Here is a 20,808-nt window from a genome sequence, read left to right as displayed (position 1 = left end):
TAAATCCAGGGTTGTGAGTTCATTTCTTGAGGAGGCCACTCAGGGATCTGGGGCAAAAATTGGTCCTGCTAGTGAAGGTAGGGGGCTGGACTCAACCTTTTGAGGTCCCTTCCAGTTCTAGGAGATTGGTATATCTCCAATTATTACCCTTTTTATTACCTTTATTAGGTGCGAGCTGCCCCGGCAGACCTCCCAGCATGATCCCCTGAGTAACAACAATACTGATCTCTGTAGAGGCAGGGAGCTTCCTTTTGTTAAAGAACAGCCCTGCCTATCTGTGGTGATCACAGTCTCTTTTGTTTTCTCAATCAATTCAGTCGATTTCACTTTAATATGTATTTATATGTTAAAGGGCAGAACAGAATCAATATGTTAATCTGTCAAGAACTCATGTGTTTACATCATGTTTGTTACAGGGCTGGAAAAGACATGGTATTCACTGTTATTTGGTTGGACACACATCTGTAACACTCTCAGAAGCAAATAAGACATGTGAAAGGAGCAATGGTTACCTAGCTACTGTGGAAGACAGGTATGAAAAATATTTTTTTCTACTTTTAAATTTGTGCTGATGACAGGAAAAGCTTTGAAAGTTTTAAATTTTAAAATACTCTAGAACTTTTCTAGTGCTGAGCCAAATACAAAGGATCTCCACAGAGAAAATGAATGCCTATGTGCCTTGGGGTTTTCTATAGTCTCTGTCGTGGTAGTATCTGAGTGCTTCCCAGATAAAATTAGATTTGCAGAGATGGTTCCTCATGGGCTAAATGGATTCTTATGTTCTTTTCCATTTCCTGGTTATAGGAAGGCTTTATTATTTATTCATTTGCTTCTTTTTCCTTCCAGGTCTCATTCTGACTTTTGATGTTCTGTTTCTGATATTAACCATATCCTACAGCTCCATTATGACCTCACTTGCAAAGAAGAGACACTTCTGGGATTGGATTTTAACTTTCAAGTTTATATTTTGATTTGGTTTATTGAGATGAATACAGTGGTTTAAATTTGGTTTGGCCATTCTTTCATACTGCTTTCATGCATACATCTACTTCTGTGCATCTCCATACTTGTTGGGATGCTATATCATTTCAGAAATCTTTCCTTACTCTTATCCAGGATTTTCAAATAATGTTTTCTTTCTTGTTTCCAGGTTTTCTTTCCTTCATCTCTTCTCACTGCTCAGTCCAAGCATATGTAAACTATGCTTATTGGTCCAGATTTGGCTTGTGAGGGAAATGTAGTGCACACATCTTTCAGTATTCAAAACTGCCAGTATGTGACATGAGCCATCAGAATGTGTGACAAATGACCAAAATGTGGAACACCTTGTGTTGATGGATTCTAATGACTTTTAATGGTTTATCATTTTAATTTTAATTGACAGATTGTAATAGTTATAAATCTTTCTTTAAACTATTAGTTTAATTAGTTTATATATCCTTGAGGTGAAATATTTGAGCAAAAATATCAGGGGAAAAATATTTTTTTAGTAATAGTTCTTTGTAACAGGGTCAGCACCCACCTCTCGTGAGTGCCCCCTTGTGGTCAGGTGTGAGCCTACTGTTTCTTAGTTCTTGGAATGAGGTGGCACCCACCTCTCACAAGCAACGCCCCCCCGGCCAGTGGTTTCTTTGGAGGGTCTTCAATGACTCAGCCCTCTGGCCGAATCTCAAACACTGTCTATAGATGGAACAGCACGAACAAACCCCTTCTGAGATATACAGTGTTTACTTTCCACCACAACTTCCTCCCTGGAGGCACTGCCCTCTATACCAGCTCAACAGGGCCCAACAAGGTACCCTCCATTGGTACGTCCTTTTCGGCAGCAACCCCACCCCCATCCCGCTTAGTCTTTAACTAGATCAACAGGGCCCATTGTGGTACCCTTGCTTAGTCTAGCTAAGTTTTGGGCTCAGTCCTTGCTTGGTCCCCTCAGCCATCCAGGAGTTCCTTCTTAACTCCCCTGGTCTTCAGCACCCCTCCGTGGGCTCAGCCCTGCCATAACTCAGCTGTCTGTGGTCCTGCTGTTCTTCCAGCTGGCCACAAACCTGGTTCTCTCTCTTCTAGCTCCAGGCAGCAACTGACTGCTTTGTCTCTGGTCCTTCTTTTTATACGATGCTCCATCCACCCCTCTGATTGGCTGCTTCCCCTATAGCCATTCTAGGCCACCTGGAGGGCTTCTCCTCTTCTCTTTTCTGAGGCAGAGTGAGGCAGGCCTGCGAGGCCTCCAGCAGAGGACCTCTGGACATAGTCCAGCCTATCACATTCCTTTATTAAAAATCAGAGGATAAAGGTTTGTGGGGTCTCTCTTAGCATATGGCCCTCTGTTTCCTAAGGCAGTGATAGCCTCAAAATTTAAACAACAAAACAAAATGCAACATATAAGGAGCTAATAGACAGCAGCTCCACCATGACCAAACTAGGATCTGCCTCTGCCTTCTCCCTTTTAACTCTCAGGGTACGTCTACACTACGGGATTATTCCGAATTTACAGAAATCGGTTTAGTAAAACAGATTGTATAAAATCGAGTGCACGCAGCCACACTAAGCACATTAATTCGGTGGTGTGCGTCCACGGTCCGAGGCTAGCGTCGATTTCTGGAGCGTTGCACTGTGGGTAGCTATTCCGTAGCTATCCCATAGTTCCCGCAGTCTCCCCCGCCCCTTGGAATTCTGGGTTGAGTTCCCAGTGCCTGATGGGGCAAAAATCATTGTCGCGGGTGGTTCTGGGTACAGCCTCACCCCTCCCTCCCTGAAAGCAGCAGACAACCGTTTCGCGCCTTTTTTGCTTTGTGAACTGTGCAGACGCCATAACACAGCAAGCATGGACCCTGCTCAGCTCAATACTGCAATCGTGGATGTTTTAAACACCTCACGCACTCTCGTGCAGTATATGGTGAACCAGGACCTTCAAACCAAGGCGAGGAGGAGGCGGATACGGCAGCGCGTCAATGACAGTGATGAGGATGTAGACACAGAATTCTCTCAAACCGTGGGCCCCTGCGCTTTGGAGATCCTGATGGTAATGGGGCAGATTCTATCCATTGAACGCTGATTTTGGGCCTGGGAAACAAGCACTGACTGGTGGGACCGCATTGTGTTGCAGGTGTGGGACGATTCCCAGTGGCTGCGAAACTTTCGCATGCGTAAGGGCATTTTCATGGAACTTTGTGACTTGCTTGCCCCTGCCCTGAAACGCCATAATACCAAGATGAGAGCAGCCCTCACAGTAGAGAAGCGAGTGGCGATAGCCCTGTGGAAGCTTGCAATGCCAGACAGCTACTGGTCAGTCGGGAATCAATTTGGAGTTGGAAAATCTACTGTGGGGGCTGCTGTGATGCAAGTAGCCAAAGCAATCACTAAGCTGCTGCTACGAAAGGTTGTGACTCTGGGAAATGTGCAGGCCATAGTGGATGGCTTTGCTGCACTGGGATTCCCTAACTGTGGGGGGGCGATAGATGGAACCCATATCCCTATCTTGGCACCGGAGCACCAGGGCACCCAGTACGTAAACCGGAAGGGGTACTTTTCAATGGTGCTGCAAGCACTGGTGGATCACAAGGGACGTTTCACCAACATCCACGTGGGATGGCCAGGGAGGGTTCATGACGCTCGCGTCTTCAGAAGCACTACTCTGTTTAAACGGCTGCAGCAAGGGAATTACTTCCCAGACCAGAAAATAACAGTTGGGGATGTTGAAATGCCTGTCGTTATCCTGGGGGACCCAGCCTACCCCTTGATGCCATGGCTCATGAAGCCATACACAGGCAGCCTGGACAGTGGTCAGGATCTGTTCAATTACAGGCTGAGCAAGTGCAGAATGGTGGTGGAATGTGCATTTGGCCGTTTAAAGGCGCGCTGGCGCACATTGCTGACTCACTCAGACCTCAGCCAAACCAATGTCCCCTATGTTATTGCTGCTTGCTGTGTTCTCCACAATCTCTGTGAGAGTAAGGGGGAGACCTTTATGGCGGGGTGGGAGGCTGAGGCAAATCACCTGGCTGCTGATTATGCGCAGCCAGACACCAGGGAGATTAGAAGAGCACACCAGGAAGTGATGTGCACCAGAGAAGCTTTGAAAACGAGCTTCATCAATGGCCAGGGTACACTGTGACTGCTGTGTTTGTTAATGAACACCCACCCCCCCCTTGATTGACTCATTCCCTGTAAGCAACTCACCCTCCCCCTTCGAGTACAGCTTACTTATGCAAATAAAGTCACTATAGTTTAAAAATCATGAATTCTTTATTAATTCATTATAAAAAGAGGGAGAGAAGTAAGGGTGTGGTTTGGGAGGAGGATAGGAGGGATGGAGAAGGCCACTAAAATAATTTCACATTAATGACAGCCTTCTGGTTGGGCTGTCCACGGGGGTGGAGTGGGCGGGTGCACGGAGCCTCCCCCCATGCGTTCTTACACGTCTGGGTGAGGAGGATGTGGAACATGGTGAGGGGTGAGGGTGGTTATACAGGGGCTGCAGCGGCACTCTGTGATCCTGCTGCCATTCCTGAAGCTCCACCAGACGCCGGAGCATGTCAGTTTGATCACGCAGCAGCCCCAGAGTTGCATCCCGCCACCGCTGATCTTCCTGCCGCCACCTCTGATTTTCCTGCCGGTCTTCCTGCCGCCACCTCTCATCTCGGGTGTCCCTCCTGTCCTCACATTCACTGGCATCTTTCCTGTAATTTGATACCGCCTCCTTCCACTCATTCAGATGAGCTCTTTCCTTGCGTGTAACTTCCATAATATCCGAGAACATTTCATCTCGCGTCTTCTTTTTCCTCCGCCTTATCTGGGCTAGCCTTTGGGATGGAGTAGGGAGGCTTGAAAAATTTGCAGCTGCATGAGGGAGAGAAGTATTTAAAAAGATACATTTTACAGAACAATGGTTATACTCTTTCACAGTGAACAGCACTATTCACCTTACATAGCACATGTGATTTCCCTACAAGGTCGCATTTTTCATCTTAATACTGAGTGCCTGCAGCTCTGGGGTTACAGATCTCACAGACACAGGTCCGGGCATCAGAATTCAGCTTGCATGCGGCCATGGTAAGCCACTGTCTTTCGGCTTCTGCAGTGATTTACCCCTCCCCCCAACGCATGGCTAATACCATGCTAGCTCCCTGCTAATCACCACCCTTCCCCCCCACCACCGCATGGCTGGTAGCTGGGAAGATCCCCGCTGAGCAAACGCGAAAAAGATCATCGGCATTTCACTCCACCTCTCCCCCCGCTTGGCTAAGTGCAGGAAAGGATTTTTTTTTAAGCTGCTGCAGTCCACGAACCCAGTAGGAAAATGGCCATCCCCCTTACTCAAATTCCTGATTTTCAGCCAGGTTACCCTGAACGATATCACTTTGCTGAGGATAACACAGCGAGATAAAGAACGGATGCTTCTTGAATGCCAGCAATCACCGGGACCATACGCAGCTATGCTTTGCCATGCAATGATACCTGATTACTTGCTACATGCATGGCGTGGTAAAGTGTCCTACCATGGTGGATGGAACAAGGCTGCCTTGCCCAGAAACCTTCTGCAAAGGCTTCTGGAGTACCTACAGGAGCGCTTCATCGAGATGTCCCTGGAGGATTTCCGCTCAATCCCCAGACATGTTAACAAACTTTTCTAAGTAACTTTACTGTCTGCGAATGCATCCCAAGTCCTCAGGGCAAATCAATCATTAAAAAACGCTTGCTTAAAAAACAATGTTTGATATTTGCAAAGGTACACTCACCAGAGGTCCCTTCCATGGCTTCATTGTCTGGGGTAGTGGCTTGGGAGGGTAATTCCGTCAGGGTGAGAAAAAGCTCCTGGCTGTTGGGGCTCACGGAGTGCTGTGTGCTCTCTGCTAGTTCGTCCTCCTCTTCTTCATCATCATCTTCCCCGTCCACATAATCCTCAGCCATGGCAGAGATTACAACCCCCACCTCGGAATCCACGGACAGGGGTGGGGAACTTGTGGCGCAGCCCCCTAAAATTGCATGCAGCTCAGCGTAGAAGCGGCATGTTTTTGGCCCTGCACCGGACCTTCCGTTTACTTCTTTGGTTTTCTGGTAGGCTTGTCTGAGCTCCTTAACTTTCACTCTGCACTGCAGTGAGTCCCTGCTGTGGCCTTTATCCGTTATAGACCTTGAAATTCTTTCAAATACTTTTTCATTTCGTCTTTTGGAACGCAGTTCTGTTAGCACTGAATCCTCTCCCCATATAGCGATCAGATCCAGTACCTCCCGTGCAGTCCATGCTGGGGCTCTTTTTCGATTCTCAGGAGACTGCATTGTTACCTGTGCAGATGAGCTGTGCGTGGTCACCTGTGCTGATGAGCTCTCCACGCTGGGGAAGCAGGAAATGAATTTCAAAAGTTCGCGGGGCTTTTCCTGTTTATCTGGCCAGTGCATCAGAGTTCAGAATGCTGTCCAGAGCGGTCACAGTGGTGCACTGTGGGATACCGCCCGGAGGCCAATACCGTCGATTTGCGGCCACACTAACCCTATTCCGATATGTTAATCCCGATATTAGCGCTACGCCTCTCGTCGGGGAGGAGTACAGAAACCGATTTAAAGAGCCATTAAAATCGATATAAGGGGCCTCTTAGTGTGGACGGGTGTGGCGTTAAATCGGTTTAACGCTCCTAAAACTGGTTTAAACGCGTAGTGTAGACCAGGCCTCAGACAAACGTATAATGTCTTATATTGTGCAGGAGGAGAAGGAATCATTCCAAATTATTAATAGGCCATAATTATCATAGAATCTCAGGGTTGGAAGGGACCTCAGGAGGTCATCTAGTCCAACCTCCAATCATGCTTCCTTTCTGGTGTCAGCAGCAGAATTTGTTCAAAGTATAAATTAATAGATTTAAACCAACCATTTTATCAACTTTTAATTCTTTTATCAAGTTTTCCATTCTGAATGATTTCATTAAAAAAAAAAAGCCATGATTAAATCTTAGTTCTGAAATGTTATTTTCCTTAACAGAAATGAACAAGCCTATCTGATTAGTCTGATTGGGCTAAGGCCTGAAAAATATTTCTGGATAGGTCTTTCAGATGTAGAGGAACCAGGGACTTTCAAGTGGACCGATGGTGAAGCAGTTCTGTTCTCTCATTGGAATTCAGCAATGCCTGGTATGCACTGCAGTGCTGTGTGATATGTGCTGTCTGTGGTTTTAGTATGTGTTAAGACTGAATATTGAAATTCCCATGAATTTCCACTCTCCATCCTCTGGTGGATTAGACAGGATTCAGCCATGGGCCCTCTTCTGTATTCTTGCAGGGGAGGAAGGGAGGAGTAAGGAGCAGGCTAGCCACATGAAAATTAGTGGGCTGCTACTCCCCGTCTTGTGTAGTTGTGAAAGCAGGGGCTTTGAAGGTCTAGAGACAATGCTAAGCAGGGGCTGAAGGGGCCTCAACATTTTCAGAACTTTATCACAGCATTAATGGTTGACATAGTTCATCACACTGGGGAAAATTAGTGCTGGACGTAAGTGGCCAAACAATTAGACCTATAGAGTGCTTAGTCGAGAAATGAAGTAATGGCAAATATATAGATTGTTAAACTAAAAATGGTTACACTAGGGTGGGAAGAAGTGACTATCAATGTTCACCTTTTGTGAGTTTTCTCACCGTTTGGCAGAGGTGGGCTCATGGGATTTGTTAACGTACCTGTGCTACTGTTCTGTGTATTCCTATGACACATGGAACCAAGACCCAGATTTTTAAAAGTATGTAGCCATTGTTGCACTCAGTGTTGCAACACCTAACCGATTAGAAGCCTAAATCTTACTTTCAAATGGAATTTAGGCACAATTAATGGAATTTAGGCTCCTAAGTGCCTAAATCCCTTTTGACAATAAGACTTTGCCTTCTAGGTGAGATATGTATTGCAATGCTGAGCACAGCAATGCCTATATACCTTTAAAAATCTGGACCCAACTGACTTTGCATCTGCATTAGAATTTCCATCCTTTGGCTTATAAAAAACAAACTCAAATAGGAATGGAAACAGAAGTTTAATTTCTTTGAGAGAAATATGTAATTATCAATTAGGTTTTTTAAATTTCTTTCATGAAGGAGGAAAGTCAGGCTGTGTTGCCATCGGAACTGGAATTGCAGCTGGATTATGGGATGTTCTTAGTTGTGAGAAGACAGCAAAATTTCTCTGCAAACAGTGGGCTGAGGGTGTGACACATCCTCTGATTCCACTAACAACTCTTGCCCCCACATGCCCTGAAGGCTGGGATTCAAGCAATTTTATTAGCTCATGCTTCAAAGTAAGTACTAAACTTTCCTGCCTCATTCACTACACACTGTCCATCCCATGCACTGAAAGTTAAAATCTGCTCTCAGTTGTTCCCTAACCTGCATTGTGTAGCAAAATGCACACTTTTTAGAGATTCCATTTCGCAACACTATTGTCAACACCAGGTATTGGAAAATTATGAGTCAGGGTTCCAAGAAATCATGATATTGGCTTAAAATCATGAGGTGTTTTTTTTGTTTTGTTTTTTAAATATTGGGTTCTTTTCTACATTGTTTTCAAGCTTTTCCCCTCAACCATGAGGGCTTGAAACATACTTTTCTCTTTTTAAATGAAAGCTGAGATTCTCAGCTGATTGAACTGTGTGGAACTCACGATAAAATCATGAGGGTTGGCAACAGTGTTAAGATAACATTTTCCATGAATAGACATAGGAACCTGGCACCATTCCAAACTTTTTGCACAAAGTACATAATGTGATAGCAAACAAACTCAGTTTCACGTTTGGGATCTGGTGGCACCTAGGCAAATAGAACAATAACATTTAAAAAGTGCTTTCCCTATTTACTTAAAAGATAAAATAGAAAATTCCTCCCAAAGACTATATTAAGATAATATATACAAGACAGCAAAGTAATTTACAGAAACAAAAGTGAATCAGTGACTTTCTAGCCAGAGCTTCCCAGAGGCATTCTTCCATCTCTGTCTCCCAAGCAGTCATTTATACTCTTCCCCTTGTATACCCGGTCAAGCATAAGGAGTAAACAAAGCTGAGATTAAGCTCTTACTCTTCAGAGACTACGTAATTCTGTTACATTGTATCACACTCAAATTCTTATTTATTTATTTGGATTACCATTTATGAGATCAAATACTTTCCTGCTGCTGAGACCTCTTCCCCTAGACTTAAATAACCTTAGTTATGGGCTCAGTCCTGCCAGGTGCTGAGCATTCTGGGCCCACAATCCAGCAAAGCACTTAAGCACGTGCTTAAAGTCAGGGCCAGAGTGCTACATCCACATCTCCCTTTCGCTCCCATTACTTTGGGTTTTGCTCCAGTCATTTCTCAGTAATCTCCTGATTTTCACACCCCTTGGATATTTAGATATAATCACTCTATTTTTCTTCACCAGTTTCAGTGGTCAGAGCTCCTATTAAGTTATACAAACTAGCCTTTTCCCTCTCTGTGAATTGTGACAGCTATGGGTCTTCTCAGTCCTCCCCTTTACTTTTGCTCAAACAAAGTGAAACAATGGATGCTAAGAATTAGGCATTCTATAATCCATATTCCAGGTGTTATTTTCCTTCTGGGTGTTCTTTTGATTTGGTTAGCTGGATTGTATGAAATCCCACCACTGAGAAAGTAGCTGCACAGGGTGTTGTTTGATTTTATTACATAGGGAGGGTATTGTTATATACTAGCTTATTGTGAAATTTGTCCTCATTAGATTTTTGTGAGAGAAGGAAACCAAAAGAAATCATGGTTTGAAGCTGAAGATTTTTGTAGAGAAATGGGAGGACACTTGATCACTATCAACAGAAAAGAAGTAAAGGATTTAATATGGCAGATGGTTCTGTGAGTATTTACAAAATTACTTCTTCTTTCACTTTAATAACAAAAAACACTCTTGTATTCATTCTGAAAGGGTTTAGAAGCCTAAATCTTACTTTCAAATGGGATTTAGGCACAGTTAATGGAATTTAGGCTCCTAAGTGCCTAAATCCCTTTTGACAATAAGACTTTGCCTTCTAGGTGAGTTATGCATTGCAATGCTGAGGACAGCAATGCCTGAAAGGGTTAATTTCAAGAAAATATCTGTTCATTATATCTTTATCATTATACCCCACTTATTTTTTAATTACTATATTTAAAATAAGCCCCAGGAATTTAGGTGTAACAGAAATCTCAGAATTCAGGAACTTGATGTGCAAATGTTTGTGTATCGGTTGGAGACTTCTAAAAGTGATAACAGAGTTAATTTATGATAATATATCAAATTTACTAACAATTAGAAGAGCTTTATGTCCTGACTATGAAAAGTTGATGGTGGTTGTTAGGATGTTTTTGTTTTTTGTTTTGTTTTGTTTTGCAGATGTAAATGCTAAAATTGGGCATCTAACTGCATGATTGTGCCCACAAATCAGGTAGTTAGGCCTCTAACTGCTAGCATAAGCAGGTGCCAAAATGAGTCCACAAAAATTGAGGTTGCTGTGAAACTTCTTTCAAAACCAGGCCACTTAAGTGTGACTGTACTCTGAAAAGTAACTCTATACAAATGATACAAAGTCTCAATATCTGGTGTTTCCCAGTGAATTCATATCAAAGGCTCTCATTGGCATATACAAGATGGTAGTTTTGTTTGTTTTTTCTTGTTGTTTAAATTGCCAGGCGATGATGTACTATAAACTTATTTTTCCAATAGATTTAAGAGTGGGAAAGAGACTTTTTGACACTTTGTCCATTTTAGTTTTATATATAATAATATGTAGGATGTATTTGCTTTTTTCATTTTTGTTTTGCTTGGTCATCTGTCTACCAATAGATAGATTAGAGATTCAGATCTTGTCTACCCTTTTTTCCTGGAAGAATCTATGGCTTAGTGTAGCTATAAGCTTTTTGGGTCAGGAACTCATTCCTGTGATGTGTTTATACAATACAGAGCACAAGGAGGCCTAGATCTCAGTCTGGGACTGTATCCGCTACTGCACTGGAAATAATAATGAGTATCATGAAAGTGAAACCTAAGCATTGAGAAACAGATTTTTAGTTAGTTAAATTGTTCTACAATTCTTTATTTTTGTTTTAAATGTTGTTGAAATCTCTTAACCCAAACTCCTAACATATAGTTGAGAGAAAAGATCTCTGAGAAAAGCCTGCACCCCTCACCACTTTGATAGAGGGCTGAGATAGCTCCCTCCCACTTCTCTGGTCCTTCAAGTTGTTCTCCATCAAACACAAGGATGACAAATATTTATATTCCCCGTGGGCCTGATGATCTGCTGCAGTCAAGATCTACTTGGTGTGGTAGACAGGAAGCACCATCAGGAGCTGATTATGACACTCTGATCATTGGGCCAGTTCTGTAGTGGCTGCTAGTGGCTATTCTAAACTCTACCAGCTGGTAATGGTTCACAAGGAATTGTCTATCAGCTCAGAATTGTCAGATACATGGAAACTGTGACAGGTTTAGGGTAGGAGCTGGTTCTATGTCCTCTGGAGAGATGGGGCTGTTTTTCTCCTACTGGAGTAACACAAACAGAGTGGAATATGGGCCAATATGTCTATGACAGAAAACAAGGAGAAAACACTTTCCCAAGAGGAATACATCATTGTACATCATGAAGAAAGGCAAATGAATATAAACACATTTTCTTCCTTTGCAGGTTCCTTTTATGATATAATTGTATAGAGATTTCAAAATTTTTGAACTGCTATAAGTTCTAAAATGTCTTTTGTATAAAGGGCTTATATCATTGTCCTATTATATACAACCACATATCAAATCATATAATATATTTTAGGGACAAAGGATTTATCTTTCAGCATTTCTGGATGGGTCTGATTTACTTGAATCCTGATGAAGGATATACCTGGATTGATGGTTCTCCAGTGAGTATATTAGTTGTTAGACAATCATTGTCTTTCTGGCTTTTATAATATCTTTTTTGTAATCTTTTCTGAGCCTTTTCTTACTCCCTTCCCATGCCCTCCTAAACTTTCATACCCAGTTCCATAGAACACTCTCTGCCACTGCACTAAACAAGTGCAGTAGTTTAGTCTTCACAGAGGCTATGATGGAGGAAAAGAATCACTTCATATCTTCCACCCCAGCCACACAACCATAAAACAGGAGCATATTCAATCTGAATCCCATGATATATTCAAACTGGAAAATGTCTTCCATCACCCATGCTCTAGTGACCTTCCTTGCTGCTTCATAATATATGGACATGGATATCAATCTGGAAGGAAGATGTGGGGGAAGGGAGCCTTGATGGTTAATAGGTTGATATATGTGGCTCAAAGACAGTTATAATGTCCCACTAGGTCAGCATTACCCCTCAGAGCAATCTGCTTCTAACAGGGCCTATTCATGTCTGAGGTTGGACTATCAAAACTAGTCTGCCACCTCATGGAAGTGAGAGTAGGCCCTGACCTCAGCCTGGAGATGATAAACTGACTTTGACATAGGTAAAATAGAATGCTTCTATAGGGATGTACTACACTTCCTCTGATTTTACACCATTTTACAACCCCATCATTGCAGCCCTGAGTCATAGTTATCAACTAGTAGATGTAATTTCTTCAGCCCATCAGGGTTGCCCTTTTCAGCTATATCAGTGTGCATATAGTACAAGGTGCTCATCTCCCTCTGTACAAAGGCTGAGCTTTTTGGTTCCACGACACTTGCTCCTACTGGCCTCAGAAATGAAACACTTGGAAGGATCAACCCTTGAGGCTTTTTGACAATGCAGTTCACAACTATAGAAGTAACTAGTAATAGAGCTGTGTTTCCATCATAGGTGATTTATGAAAACTGGAATGAAGAAGAACCCAATAATGACAAAGGAATTGAACACTGTGGAACATTTCAGGGAAGTCCAAAAATGCAATGGAATGACTTGTATTGTGAGCATTTACTTAATTGGATTTGTGAAATAAAAAAAGGTAGGACTACTGATCTATTTAATTAGAGCAATATAAACAAAGTACAGTACAGACTAACTAAAATTAAAAATAGGTAGGACACTGAGAATCACTCTTTGTCTGAAAGCACAGGAAGGGAACACAGTAGATAAAGAGCAAGGCCATGAATTCTGATCTCTTAACTAAATACAGAGATACAGAAGGTCAAAAAAGGTCCCTTGTATTTTATTTGTGGCCATAGCTCACTATCCCATATGTTGAAAAGGTTTGCAGTGCAAGGATGCCTATCTCTTTAAGAGGAGTATCTCTCTTTCTTATCTCCTCCCTTTATCTGGATCAGTTTTGTCCAAAGGAGAGCTGGAAGGCAGGAGGTATAGAGCTTCAATTTCCTTGAGCAAAAGTAGCTCTGTTTTATATTGTCTGAGAATATAATAAAAGCGAATGGACCAGTTGGTGTAAAAATCATTTGCTCTGACAAGGAGGAAAAAATAGAGGTTGATTTAGCTTATACTAGCATTGTCCAAGGGACAGGGCTCTCAGAAGTAGAAAATCCGCAAAAGGTCATTGTGGCAACATGATTGACCCCAAAGCCCACTTTGTCATGTTGCTCACAGGTTGCCCCAATGTCACCCACACTCTAGCAAAACCCAAAAGTGAGTGGTACCACGAGGTGCTGTTTCCCTGGGAGTGCAGGGATTCAGAGAAATAAGGGTTATAGGAATAACTGACCGATACTGAAATAAATACTAAATAAAATAAATATTTAGCTTATTTTGACCCTCTGCCTAATTTTCCTTCCCTCCCCTCCCGGTTGTGTGTAGAATTTCTGCCCCCTCCCCCAGTTGAGTATTTGAGTACATAAGCAGAGGGCATGGGCACCAGAACCTGTCTGAACGAGAAGAGAGGGGCAATGTCATCCGTGGTACAGAAATATCTTCGAGGCAAGTTTGAAAGCACCCACTACCCATGTCCCTAAAATAAAAGGAAAGCTGGGGGCACACAAAAAACTGGCCGAGGGTGAGGTGAGGGATGGCAGCACCTGCCCCCAGGCAATGAAACTTCGGACCCTTGAGATCCATCCTGACAGAAAGACTATTCTGGAACACCAGCAGATGTACTGGACTGTCATGTTAAAAACCATTTGTCATTTGATTAATCAAAGTTATCTTTCTAGTAAATTACTCATGACTAGGATGTCATCAGAATATTGGCTTCTGTGTACCAACTGAGCAAGCACATCCTGTGCAGCCCCTTTTTAGCATTCTGAACGCTATGTTTTGGTTGGTATCTGTTTATCAGTTATCAACAAGGCTTGACAGGAGGATTTGAGAAACTGTGGGTAGGAACCCTGATCAGTTCATCTTCATCTTGGACAACCTTTCAGAAGTAGAATGAAAAGAAGTAAACGTTGTTATGAATAAGTATTATTATTCTATCACTTTTGGATCTCTGCAGAGAGAGGTTAGCAGTTCTGTTATCAATTCCTGTATTTTGTAATGTTTAACTCTTTTGTTTGGCCTCGGTGTGACCAAGGGACTGTCTTTTGTACGATACAATATTGCCCATGCAGTGTCTTAACATACTGTTCCATAAGGAAGGGATTGTAAAAGTATATAAACTAGCATATTGATATTATATTTTGTAAAATCACCATTATTATTTCTATTGCAGCATTGCCAGGGGAAATAAAACATAGATATAGGGGGAGCCCATAAACGGCAGAGATGTTGGAACTCTGGGACTCAGCACCCTCTTTTCACACAGTGCTGCCCTCAGTAACACAGCGCTCTAAACCAATATCAGTTGTAAACTGAGAGCCAAATTCACTGGTATGCTTTAGCTGCTTTGCACTGCTCTAGCAACGTGAAGCACATGTAAACTCATCTCAGTTAATCAGGGGCTCTGGCTATTTTGCACTGGCAAATCACCCTTAAATGTTAAAACCAAGAAAAATTTATTTTAGGCTGCTACTGCATATCTTCAACTCAATGGAACTTTGGGTTCCTTGATTACTGTTCATGTATGAGATTCTGAGTAATTTTAAAAAATAAGACAAAAAAACCCAACTAGGTTAAGATGGAGCTAAGGATAGGAGAACTTTAGAGTAATTTAGAGAAATTAGATTTCAGAGATACTGTAATTGTGTTCAAACCAAGCATTACAAATCCAGGAAATTCAGAGTTCAGGTCACACTTAAAAGAAATCCAGATATGATAAGGTGGAAAATGCACAATTAAGGCACCTAAACAACCTTAACTCTGCCCTGTAATGTCACTTTTATCTTTATCAATGACCACAAACAATACTGTATGTGATCACTGCAGGGCAAACTTAAGGTTATTAGATCCCAAATTGAAGCAATAACCTACAGAAGTCTGTTTCTCATTCATACTGTTTCATAAAATCTTCCCCTCAAACAAAATCAGAGAAGGAAGGAGGAAAGATAACTGCAGAAATAATGGCCTTTGCGCAACCCCCCCTCCCCCACAAGGCATACTGAAGAAAGAAGAAGAATTTTCAAGGGACCAGACCTGGGGCAAGGGACAGGATGGTTTCTTCCTCATTGTCCACTTTCTAACTAGGGCATTAGAACTGTTCTGTTGGAGCCAGGCTTTGGGGCTCTGTGTAAATCTAGCCCTTATAACCAGTGCTTAATTTGTACCAGGGGCTTACTTGCACTGAGCCCCGGCACCTCTAGGCTTGGCAGTTTGTAGTCCCGGCACCTCTGGGCTTGCTGCATCAGTTATGGATGTAATAAAACTGCTTGAGCCCTGGCACCTCTTTCATTACAAATTAAGCACTGCTTACAATCTATCCTCCTGCATCACCTCCTTCCCACTCTGCCAGTGTTCCTACCTTGTCTGCCTCCTTCTTACTTTCTCAAACAGTCACCTCCATGGGTTCTTCCACACTGTCCTCTGCTTGGTTTGACTCCCCTGAACTCATCTGCAAGATGCCTACCCTCTCTCTCTTTAAATTTCTCTTTAAACTCCACTTTTCTAACACAAACCAAACCATCAAGATAGCACAAGTCAGTGAAGACATGGAGAATTACTTGTAATATTTTTGAAAAATCTGTGTCAAGCTTTGAATCCTCGTGTCTGGTTTGCACCGGTGTAAATGGCAGCATCACTGCTGACACAGGCCTGCAATGGCTTGCTCTGACCCCTACCATATCGTAGAATGTTAATGAAATAATTAATTTCTGTCTAAGTAGGCACATTGAGGGTCTGAACCCATGGATTTCACCTAAGGCAATATATTTTAGAGCACATTTAAAAGTACTATACAGAGTGCATACTTATTGCAACCCAGTACTTTCTATGGACATGTGTGTTTTCTTCAAATGTAACTATTCAATGATATTATGTAAATTATAAATATATTTTATGTTAGTCTTGTGAAGTTCATGTCAAAAACCTGTGCAATGCATAAGATAATGCTTGATTCCTTTTTTCCCCTGCAAGTCATTGTCATTAGCTACTGCACAAAATCAATTTCTTTGAATAAGTGTTTGAAACATAGCTCATGCTGATATTTTGTTTTACAGGCATACCATTAAAACCTGAACCAAGTACCAAGTTTGGTAGGTATTTTTCCCTCTTGCCAGAAAAAAATACAACTGTATGATGAAAATGTGTACAGTACAGATACCACATATGTCACTTTATTTATCTTTCAGATTATAAAGTCACTGATGATGGATGGGTTATCTATGAAGACAAGCACTACTACTTCAGCATAGAAAATGTCAATATGGAGAAAGCTTGGGATATTTGCAAGAAGAAGTTTGCAGATCTTGCTGTCATTGACAGTGAAAGTGAAAGGAAATTTCTATGGAGATATGTAAGAGCCAGACATATTGATTCAAAAATATGTTCAATATAGTGATCATAGACACCTCACACTCTGCTTCCAAAACTTTGGAGAGAATGCAGAGAGTCCCTTCAGACCCACACCACATCTCATCAGGAGCTAATTGTACAATAGACCAGCATGGTTAATTCATTACATTTACATTTGTACATAAATTAACTTCTTAACAGCCAAATTGCAGTGCAAAATAATAATTACCAAACTCCGCTGCTGTTCCACTTGTTAGGGTCAAAAGTTCCAAAGATAATGGGAGTTTGGACTGAGTCAGGCATGCAGGATAGGCCTTAATGGCCTAATGAAACACCATCTGATGTTGATGTGAGTGCTTCAGGCATGAGCTGCAGTGAAGCAGTTGAGAAAATAAAGGCAACGATCCAGAGAAAAGCACAGGCCCACAATTTTATTTTAGGATTTTATTTACTATTGGTGAGTAGAGAAAAAGTATGTGAATGCTGAGGAGGTAGAGAGGGAGATACTGCCCTGGGCTGTATTATCTTGTCTGTCTGAGCTCTGCAGAGCTGAGGAGCAGAAAGATGATGTGCATTCCTGTCCTGTTCTATACATTCCTCCCACCCTTACTCTTCCTGGCTTTACTTCCTATCCACAGCATGGATCCTGAATCTGTTCTCGGTGCCCCCTAGGATCCAAAGAAGGGGGAAACAGCACCACAAAGGTGGCTGAGCCCCTTCTAGTTTTCTGCTCAGTATAAAAGATAAATTGTTTTAAATTAGTGTAATCTCTTCATGTTTTAGATTTACACTAAAAACAGAATGAATTCATATTTCATTGGTCTAACTGTCAGCTTTGATCAAAAATTTAGGTAAGTAAAGAAGCAACTTTAAAGTGTGTAATGTGTAATGAATGACTGCTCTTTAGCACTGCTATATTTTGTTTCTTAGGTATTCCATTTTCAGGTTTGCTAACTGTGTTGTGAAACTTACTCTAACTTAGTTTCAGCAGAAAAGTCTGTGTGAAAATGGTTTTCCAGTGTTATACAAACAAAATCTTTTCTTTTTCAATTTCTGAATTTTGGGGGGAAATGTGAGCAAGTCAAGTCCATGTGTTAAATTTCACCAGTTTATTTGTTTTGGTTGTATTATGTAAAGTTGTTCCTCCAAAAGATGACACACTCTGCAGATTTTCATTCTTGGGATTAGTGCCCCTTGCTATGGGCATATTTAGTGTGAGAAGCGTGGTTTCCTTTTTTCCAAAAAGGACAATCATATTGTCTACATCAGGGGTAGGCAACCTATGGCATGCGTGCCAAAGGCGGCACGCGAGCTGATTTTCAGTGGCACTCACACTGCCCAGGTCCTGGCCACTGGTCTGTGGGGCTCTGCATTTTAATTTAATATTAAATAAAGCTTCTTAAACATTTTAAAAACCTTATTTACTTTATGTACAACAATAGTTTAGTTATATATTACAGACTTATAGAAAGAGACCTTCTAAAAAACGTTAAAATCTATTACTGGCACGCGAAACCTTAAATTAGAGTGAATAAATGAAGACTCGGCACACCACTTCTGAAAGGTTGCCGACCCCTGGTCAACCTGTACTCTTCATTTCATCATCCTCTCCCATCGATTCAGCAGGAAACAAGAACAGGATGGGACCAGACAGCTCTCTGTGGATCATTACTGTTTTAGAAACATACTTGGAAAGGGTTTTCTGGAGCAGATGGGAGTGGAGGAGAAGCATTGCCAATGCCAGCTCCCTCACCCTCACTGGAGCATTAAGAGGAGGGGAGGTCAAATGAGCTGCTAGAAATAAGTTCATTCTTCCACATCAGCATGCCAAGTAGAAAGAAAGCAAATGAAGACCAAACATGCAGTGACGTGCTCCCACCCCAGCACTAAAATCTTGAGGGAACAAAGAGATGACTGGGACACTAGTGAGACCTTGAGGTTTCAGGTTTTCTCAGCTTTTAGGGAAGGGCCTGACTTTTACTATATATCTAGCTGTACTAGTAAAATGGAGCAACAACAAGGTTGTGACCTATAGGTGATACCATAATACAAACAATAAATAATAGTAATAATATTAATAATGAATAAAGACTGTGTCCGCTACTTGATGCGCAGGGCTTTCACCATGTAACTCTCACTATTGCGAATGGTATTTCTCTTAAATTTGTTTGCCAAATGATTCCTGTAATGCAAAAACAGTTATGAGGCTCGATATCCAGTAGCTACTGTCATACTGTTTCTTTTAGCTGGCTGGATGGAACCCCAGTGAACTATGTAGCCTGGGCCCCAAACGAACCCAACTTTGCAAATAATGATGAAAACTGTGTGGTCATGAACAAAGATTTTGGTGAGTAATGTGACAATATTTTTGGATAAATGTTAAGGAATGAGTTGTGATAGGGGTGGGGTGAATCCTCCAAAGAAATCTCAATTCTGTTTAACTGACAATGTTGGAGGCTCACCGTTCCGAGGGTGATACTACAAATGTCAATCTCCGAAAGTGATTTTCTCTATTTAACTTATTTCCAGGGTTTTGGAATGACATAAACTGTGGTATTAAAAATGCCTTCATTTGTGAAAGGCACAACCATTCTACTCACTCAGAATTTGCTCCAACAGCACCTTCTCCTCTGGGAGGATGTCCTGAAACCTGGCTTTTGTTTAATAATAAGGTACAGTAACAAACATCTACAGTATTTTTCAAGGAAATTAAATATGGAACAAATGAATTATTATCTTATATATCATTCTATACAGAAAGCTGCATTCTAACTGGATGGTTGGGCCATTTTGGTGATGTCATACTCATATTTAAATCTCTAATGAATTAATTTGAGTGCTTTAAGTGCCTTTAACAGAGGAGTGATTTTTGTATCTGTTAGTAGGCCTAAATCAAAGTTATCCTTCTTTTTTCTGCTATTTGGGTTTGTTTTAGACAAGTTTAATGAATGAAAATACCAACTGTTCTATTGAACAGAAAGTTTAAACAGTTTTCCGAATGTGGGTGAACTGGAAAAAATGCAGTAGGTCCACTTTAAATAAATAGCAGGACATCTTAATGTTGTCAGCTTAAATATCAGCAAACTAATAGCTGACAAGGAAAACAAATGTTAAACCTTCTTGTGAAAATACTACTTTGTTCCCTGGCTATGGTAAATGGAAATACACATGACCACAAGAACATGATAATAAGGAACTACTCCCCTTATGCAAGGGCAGGAAAAGAGGGAAGTAGCAAGTTTCATTAAGAAAAATATACCTCTTCAGTCACTGAGCACTCAGACAAATCAGGGAGATAACTTTTTGTATCAGCATTGCAGAAAGACAGTCAGAACTTCCTGCTAAATATATACGCACTGAATGAAAAACCTTCTTCTCTTTTTATGTCTAACTGGGTCACTGCCCAAACTATCCCAGAAACCAACTGAATGGGGAGATTTAGTTGTTGATTAAACTTTACAAAAGATTGATTACCCAATGGGTCAGAGCCTCAGCAGGTGTAAATTGATACTGCTCCTTTCACTTCAAAGCTGGTTTACACTAGCTGAAAGTTTTGGCCTAAAAACTTTAATATGCTAATGAGAGACCTAGACTTGAGAGAGATCTGGGAAAGCGGAAATGCCAAAGGTACTGTACACAAAGTTTGCTCCAGAGCAGACCCCTTTCTTATCCCTAAAGCAAACCTACTAGAAATACTCAAATGTAAAATCCTCTGCTTATTTCTCTTAGACCATTCTTCTATTCTTTTGCCAGTCCTTAGACAATAATATTTTCAAGAGATAAATAGCATTCATAATTTTTCAGTCTAAGTGACTTTCTTTTTCTGAATTTTAGCCACATTCATGAAGACGATAATGTGTTCCATAAGAAAGCACAGTATGTGTCTCCTTTGTTACAGGCTCCATTTTAACTGAATGCAAAGACTTTGTCTACACTTGCAGCACTGGCACATAGGGTGCGTGTAGCTGTATACCACAGTGAAAAGCAGCCTATGTCTACACTGTGGTGTGTAACTCCATGTGGCAGCAAAAGGCTCTGGTAGTGGGGAAACAGCTGGG

General features: G+C 41.6%; 1 protein-coding gene across 3 annotated transcripts in view; it reads left to right on the top strand.

The window, feature by feature from the left end:
• LOC120397234 (macrophage mannose receptor 1-like) overlaps positions 1 to 20,808 on the top strand; it is a 58,150-nt gene that overhangs the window by 12,939 nt on the left and 24,403 nt on the right. For 2 of the 3 annotated variants that reach the window (XM_039522936.1, XM_039522934.1), the window contains exons 8-18: positions 417 to 532; positions 6,977 to 7,125; positions 8,071 to 8,270; positions 9,706 to 9,833; positions 11,780 to 11,867; positions 12,782 to 12,926; positions 16,456 to 16,491; positions 16,588 to 16,751; positions 17,534 to 17,601; positions 18,997 to 19,097; positions 19,280 to 19,422. In XM_039522936.1, coding sequence (XP_039378870.1) covers positions 417 to 532; positions 6,977 to 7,125; positions 8,071 to 8,270; positions 9,706 to 9,833; positions 11,780 to 11,867; positions 12,782 to 12,926; positions 16,456 to 16,491; positions 16,588 to 16,751; positions 17,534 to 17,601; positions 18,997 to 19,097; positions 19,280 to 19,422 — 1,338 coding nt within the window. The remainder of the gene's footprint in view (positions 1 to 416; positions 533 to 6,976; positions 7,126 to 8,070; positions 8,271 to 9,705; positions 9,834 to 11,779; positions 11,868 to 12,781; positions 12,927 to 16,455; positions 16,492 to 16,587; positions 16,752 to 17,533; positions 17,602 to 18,996; positions 19,098 to 19,279; positions 19,423 to 20,808) is intronic. The other variant, XM_039522935.1, reaches the window with a different exon arrangement.

The sequence above is a fragment of the Mauremys reevesii genome, linkage group 2, assembly GCF_016161935.1.
Source record: "Mauremys reevesii isolate NIE-2019 linkage group 2, ASM1616193v1, whole genome shotgun sequence".
NCBI classification, from domain to species: Eukaryota; Metazoa; Chordata; order Testudines; family Geoemydidae; genus Mauremys; species Mauremys reevesii.
This window is presented reverse-complemented; position numbering and strand designations above follow the sequence as displayed.